Raw genomic sequence first — 7,347 nt, forward strand, 5'->3', positions numbered from 1 at the left:
GATATAGAAACTACCAGATCTGTAATGTCTACGACAGAAAAATCTACAGAAGAGTTGTCAACTGAAAAACCTTTGACTACAATTTCGCAGACAACTGGCCAAGGTGATATAGAAACTACAAGATCTAGAATGTCTACGAAAGAAATATCTTCAGAAGAGTTGTCAACTGAAAAACCTTTGACAACAATTACACAGACAACTGGCTCAGATGATGTAGAAACTACTGGATCAGATACGTCTAAAACAAAGGAATCTTCAGAAGAGTTGTCAACTGAAACACCTTTGACAACAATTTCACAGACAACTGACTCAAGTGATGTAGAAACTACCAGATCTGAAATGTCTACGATAGAATATTCTGCAGAAGAGTTGTCAACTGAAACACCATTGACCACAATTCCACAGACAACTGGCTCTAGTTATGAAGAAACTACAAGATTTTATACGTCTACGACAGAGGAAAATTCAGAAGAATTTTCAACTGAAATACCTTTGTCCACATTTGCACAGACAACTATCCCAGGTGATATAGAAACTATTATACCTGGAATGTCTACGACAGAACAGTTGTCAACTGAAACACCTTTGACCACAATTCCACAGATAATTGGCTCTGATAATGAAGAAACTACAAGATCTGTAATGTCTACCACAAAGGAATATTCAGGAGAGTTGTCAACTGAAACACCTTTGACTACAATTCCACAGACAACAGGCTTTGGTGATGTAGAAACTACCAGATCTGTAATGTCTACAAAAGAAAAATCAACAGAAGAGTTGTCAACTGAAACACCTTTGACAACAATTTCGCAGACAACTGGCAAAGGGGATGTAGAAACTACAATATCTGGAATGTCTACAAAAGAAATATCTTCAGAAGAGTTGTCAACTAGAAAATCTTTGACCACAATTACACAAACAACTGGCTCAGAAAATGTAGAAACTACTGGATCTGAAACGTCTAAGACAAAGGAATCTTCAGAAGAGTTGTCAAAAGAAACTCCTCTGACAACTATTCCACAGACAAATGGTTATGCAGAAACTACTATATTATCAACAGAAGAGCTGTCAACTAAAACGCATCTGATTACAATTTCCACTACAAGAGAATCTACAGAACCTTTGTCAACTAAAACACATCCCACCACAACTCCCGATAGCCAATCTAAAGACTGCAGCGATTCCAGTAATTGCAAATCTTCCGAGAGTATAGGTAGGGATTGCAAAGTTTCCGAAAGATGCAGTGCATCTACGGAAAGTGAAGATAAAGACTGTAATACAACGAAACAATGTAACTCGTCATCAGAAAGTAACTCTTCCTCAGGAAGTAAAGAAACTGATTGCAAGTCAACAGACAGTTGCGACAGTTCATCCGAAAGTAAAGAGAAAAGTTGTATAGGTTCAAAAATCTGTGACGAATCTGCCGAAACTAAGGATTTAGAAAGCAAACAGAAGAACTGCGAAGACCCAACAAGTTGTGACATTTCATCAGAAAGTAATTCTCACGAATGTATACAGTCGAAAAATTGCGATTCCTCATCAGAAATTGAAGAACAAGAATGTAAATCATCACAGGGCTGTCATAGTTCATCAGAAGGTAATGAATACTCCTGCGAAAAATCTAAATCATGCGGCAGCCATGATAAAGAATGTGACTCGTCTACGGAAAGTAAAGAATTCAGCTGCAATTACAACTCTACAGAAAAAACACCAGTAACCGAACATAATCCTACCCCACAAACAACTAAGAAATTGACGGAACTGTCAACTGAAATTCATCTCACAACACTTCGCCAGACAACTGGCTCTGGAATCTTAACGACAAAGAAATCTATAGAAGAGTTGTCAACTGAAACACCTTTGACAACAATTCCAAAGACAACCGGCTCAGGTAATGTAGAAACTACAAGATCTGGAATGCCTACAACAGAAGAATCTTCAGAGGAATTGTCAACTGAAACACCTTTGACCACAATTTTTCAGACAACTGGAAAAGGTGATGTAGAAATTACTAGATCTGAAACAGAAGAATCTACAGAAGAGTTGTCAACTTATACACCTTTGACCACTATTCCACAAACAACTGGCTCACGTGATGTAAAAACTACTATATCTGGAATGTCTACAACTGAAGAGATTATAACTGAAACACCTTTCACAACAATTCCACAGACAACTGCCTCAGCTGATGTAGAAACTACTGTATCTGGAATGTCTACGACAGGAGAGTTGTCAACTGAAAAACCTTTGACCACAATTCCAAAGACGTCTGGCCGAGGTGATGTAGAAACTACTATATCTGGAATGTCTACGACAGAAGAGTTGTCAAATGAAACACCTTTGACCACAATTCCACAGACATCTGGCCGAGGCGATGTAGAAACTACTATATCTGGAATGTCTACGACAGAAGAGTTGTCAACTGAAACACCTTTGACCACAATTCCACATACAACTGGCGCAGGTGATGTAGAAACTACCAGATCTGAAATGTCTACGACAGAGGAATATTCGGAAGAGTTTTCAACTGAAACACCTTTGACCACAATTCCACAGACGTCTGGCCGAGGTGATGTTGAAACTACTATATTTGGAATGTCTACGTCAGGAGAGTTGTCAACTGAAATACCTTTGACCACAATTGCACAGATAACTGGCTCAGGTGATGTAGAAACTACCAGATCTGAAATGTCTACAACAGAGGAATATTCAGAAGAGTTGTCAACTGAAACACCTTTGACCACAATTCCACAGACGTCTGGCCGAGGTGATGTAGAAACTACTATATCTGGAATGTCTACAAGAAAAGAGTTGTCAACTGAAACACCTTTGACCAGAATTCCACAGACAACTGACCCAGGTGATGTAGAAACTACTATATTTGGAATGTTTACGACAGAGGAGTTGTCATCTCAAACAACTTTGACCAGAATTCCACAGACAACCGGCCCAGGTGATGTAGAAACTACAAGATCTGAAATGTCTACGACAAAGGACTCTTCAGAAAAGTTGTCAACTGAAACACTTTTGAGCACAATTCCACAGACAACTGGCTCTGGTGATGAAGAAACTACAAGATCTAGAATGTCTACGGCAGAAAAATCTACAGAAGAGTTGTCAACTGAAACACCTTTGACCAGAATTCCACAGACAACTAGCTCTGGTGATGAAGAATCTACAAGATCTGGAATGTCTACGAAAAAGGAATATGTAGAAGATTTGTCAACTGAAACACCTTTGAACACTATTCCACAGACAACTGGCTCAGTTGATATAGAAACTATTATACCTGGAATGTCTACTACAGAAGAGTTGTCAACTGAAACACTTCTCACCACAATTGTACAGTCAACTGGTCCTGGTGATATAGAAACTACTAGATCTAGAATTTCTACGACAGTGGAAACTACAGAAGAGTTGTCAACTAAAGTAGCTTTCACCACAATTCCATTGTCAACTGACCCAGGTGATGAAAAAAGTGATTGTGGATTGCTAGGTAAATGTGATTTATCGTCAGAAACTGCAGAACATGATTGTAGTAAAAGTTGTGATTCAAAATACTCGAGTGAAGAATGTAAAAAATCTGGAAATTGTGAAGAATTATCAGAGAGTGTCTCGAGTTACAAGGCGAATTGTGAAAGTTCCGATAATTGTGAAGAGGGAGAGAAAAAGGACTGCTACAATTTGAAAAATTGCAACATTTCATTGGATAGCGATGACATAAATTGTAAAGATTCCAAAAATTGTAATAAATCATCGGAAAGCAATAATAAAAGTTGTGACTCATCAGCAGAGGGTGTAGATTATAAAAGTTGTGATAAATCGGGGGATTGTAATGAGCCATTAGAAAGCAAAGAAAAAAGCTGTGAAAAATCAAGCTATTGTAACAGCTCATCAGTAAGCAGCGAAAAGGACTGTAAGTGCAGGGAATCTTCCGAAAATTTCAATAAAAGTTGCGATAAATCAAAGAATTGTGACAAAACATCAAATAGCGAAGAAAAAGGTTGTAATAAATCCAGAAATTGTAACAATTCATCACAAAGGTGTGACTGTGACTCATCATCAAAGAGCGTAGGTGAAGATTGCAACAAATCAAAGGATTGCAACAATACATCAGAGAGTAAAGAAAAAAACTGTGATAAGTCCAGAAATTGTAAAAATTCATCAAAAAGCTATGAAAAATCTTGTGAGTGTGACTCCTCAACAAGTAGCAATGAGGACGGTTGTAACGAATCAAATGATTGCAACAATACATCAGATAGTGAAGAAAAAAGCTGTGAAAAATCGATAAATTGTGACGAGTTATTACAAAGCAAAGAAAAAAGTTGTGATTGTAGCTTATCGTCCGAAAATTCCAACAAAAGTTGTGACAAATCCAAAAATTGCGACCATTTATCGGAAAGCGAAGGAAAAAGTTGTGACTGTGATTCATTAACAAGGAGTGTAGAAGATAGTTGTGACAAATCGAAGGATTGTGACAAAACACTAGAGAACGAAGAAAAAAGCTGTGAAGAATCTAGAAATTGTGATAAGTCATCAGAGTCCGTAGATAGAAATTGTGATATATCAACGAATTGTGATACATCATCAGAGACCGAAGATAGAAGTTGTGACAAATCAATGGATTGTGATAGATCTTCAGAAAACACCAAAAAAGATTGTAATATAACACATGAGAGTGATTGTAATACATCTTCTATCAGCGCAGTAAGTATTAAAACTAAATCAGATATGTTATTGGAAACAACAACATTTTCATATTCCCATCAATCTTTAGATGTCATCATAACAAAAAATGCCATTTCCAAAGATACGGAAGCAGCGACGAAAAGTTCAAACGAAAAAAGATTAACCGATGAAACAATCATATTTGATTCAAATTTATTGTCACAATCGACCAGATCTTCAAAAAATTTAGTCACAAATTATGAAATATTAACAACTGAAAGCCAATCTATAATGAAAATGCCAGATTTTCATTCAGCAAACTCAACTAACCAGCCATTAACAGAGTCTTCAGTTTTTGAACCTTTATTTACAACGCATCGAAAGGTTTTAACGGAGTCCTCTAAGTTTCAGGGCTCATTTCATCAAAAAGCTACTTTCTGTCCCTGTTATCAAAACAATAAACCTACAAATTGTGCTGAAAAAATACACAAATGCTTAAATCTCACACACACCATAGAATATAAAAGCAGTAGCGATACGAACAACTTTGTAGTAAAATTTCGACATTTTCTAAAAAAGGACCACATATAAAAACATTGAAAAATTTGTTTTATTATATTTAACTGTTCGACAACCTAAGTTTACTCATCTAAATGAAATAGTATTTAATCGAAACAATGTAGAAAAAATTCAATTCCTTAGATCTTAAATATTTATATTAATAAAAATGCCTTAAATACCCAAATAATTGTGTTCTGAAAATGGTGTCAACAATTAAAGATAATTAAATATTTTACTCATATGACATATAAATCTATTCAATTATGCGCTTATACGTGTGTTTTTTATGAAAAAATTAATTACTCAAATAGATTCACAAGTTCTCACACTTATTTTCGTTTTGGTATAAAAATGTATGAATGTAGTCTTGATATTTTCTTTCTTGATATTTTTAAATTGCGTATTTGCTGTTAGATTAAAAACTTAATTGAGGAAACAATTATGTTGAAACTTTTATAATACAGGCCGTCAAATTTTTCTAAAGGACGAATCCTTAGAATTTCTCCATCACATATGCTTTGGAGATATCGTGTTCCGAAATAAAAAAACGCCATTTTTGTGCTTTTTAGAGACGTTATCTAAAAGTCCATTCTGTCAACTTTAAAGTGAAGGTTTAACATCTGACATATTTTGTTTTTATCGTCACCTAAATTTTTATATAACTTTAAATTGACCAAAACTGTAGGTAAATTCATATTTTTTACTATGAAAATACCTTTTGAATATTGTTTTAAAATCGATTGGAATTGCTGCGATATCATCGGTGAAATTTGATGTACGACAGACATAGTAAAGTCGAATCAAAAAGTTATTTTTGAGTTGTTTGGTACATCATATATAACCTTTTAACCTTAATGTGAAGATATCTCGAAGAAGAAGGAAAACATTTTGACTTGACTTTTCGATGGCATATAACATTTTACAAATGAAGTTGTAATGTCTCAAAAAAGGCGTTTTCTCAAATTTTAGGACACGATATCCAAATTCCAGATTTTATGGAGAATAGAGGTAACGTTCGACTTTTTTAAATTCTTGACCATATAACCCATTTTCCTAAAAGTAGACTATTTTGTAGTCTGACATTATTCTAGCATAAAATAACAATTATCAAGAACTACTGGGATTTGTAAGCAATAAGCATACAGTAATATAGATATGGCTGGATGATTATTGGAGTGTGCAACATTTATAGTTTGTGCTGTTTGTATGTGCGTAGTTGCAATAATAAAAACAACAAAAACATTATTAAACTCCCTCACGGCATGATAACAAAATTCCGATATGATTATATTGCATTCGTTGTAAAACAAGAAAGCCGGAAAATGCACACAGGGTAGATGAAGAATACAGTAGAAAATACATGAATTAATGGTTGGATAGTTGTTGTGAATTTATGTATGTGTATGTATGGCAATTGGGTATACGTTAAGACCATAGCAACATCCCTTGTCGATGAAAACAACAGCGAAAACTATTAATATAAGTACAACAACGTTTACTGTTACTAAACTCTAAATGAATTGCATTTCTATACATGAAATATTCAGTTTATTAAATTTTTTCAAAAAATTTCTAGTTTTTAATGTGCAAAATATGGTATAAGTAGGGTTTCTACTTCAAAATTTTTATAATGACTACAGTTTGTTGCGCATGCATTAAAAAACAAAATTATGCGAGTAATAGATTTCAATTTTTACACCAGGTGTCCAAGAAGAAAGTGCTTGTACGTAATTATATCAAATGTACTAAATTTTATCAAATGCTGCACTTTTTTAGATTTTAAACTGGCAAATTTCTAATCTTTAGTGTGAGAGTGAATGTGTTCCCTGAAATCAAAAAATCAAATGCCTTCCAACTATGACAGACCCATGTTAAAATCACAAATCACTTAAGTAATTTGATAAGCGCATTAATCCATATTGGTAGGTGGAATAACTAGTACAAGTGTGTTTTATAATATATTCGTGCCCACAACTGGTTTAACAAGGAATACAACTCTTCACTATTTGTCATCATCGACAGCAAATATAACATAAAATAAAAATAAATGAAATGTATTCAAAAGAAATGGACTGTTTTATGTACAATATACATATGTATATAATGTACACAGAAAAA

At 34.4% G+C, this 7,347-nt stretch overlaps 3 protein-coding genes across 5 annotated transcripts in view; 2 read left to right on the forward strand and 1 right to left on the reverse strand.

The window, feature by feature from the left end:
- The window catches only part of LOC111674981, a 175,540-nt gene that overhangs the window by 131,470 nt on the left and 36,723 nt on the right, over nt 1-7,347 (forward strand). The window lies entirely within an intron of this gene.
- LOC124418976 (extracellular matrix protein A-like) lies at nt 25-5,351 on the forward strand. Its single transcript, XM_046947018.1, has 2 exons — nt 25-5,220; nt 5,331-5,351. The coding sequence occupies exons 1-2, from the start codon at nt 25-27 to the stop codon at nt 5,349-5,351; spliced, it is 5,217 nt and encodes a 1,738-aa protein (XP_046802974.1).
- LOC111674980 (putative GPI-anchored protein pfl2) overlaps nt 5,401-7,347 on the reverse strand; it is a 7,054-nt gene continuing 5,107 nt past the window's right edge. The window contains exon 3 of the mRNA XM_046947019.1: nt 5,401-5,423. Coding sequence (XP_046802975.1) covers nt 5,401-5,423 — 23 coding nt within the window. The remainder of the gene's footprint in view (nt 5,424-7,347) is intronic.

The sequence above is a fragment of the Lucilia cuprina genome, chromosome 3 (genome assembly GCF_022045245.1).
Source record: "Lucilia cuprina isolate Lc7/37 chromosome 3, ASM2204524v1, whole genome shotgun sequence".
NCBI lineage: Eukaryota > Metazoa > Arthropoda > Insecta > Diptera > Calliphoridae > Lucilia > Lucilia cuprina.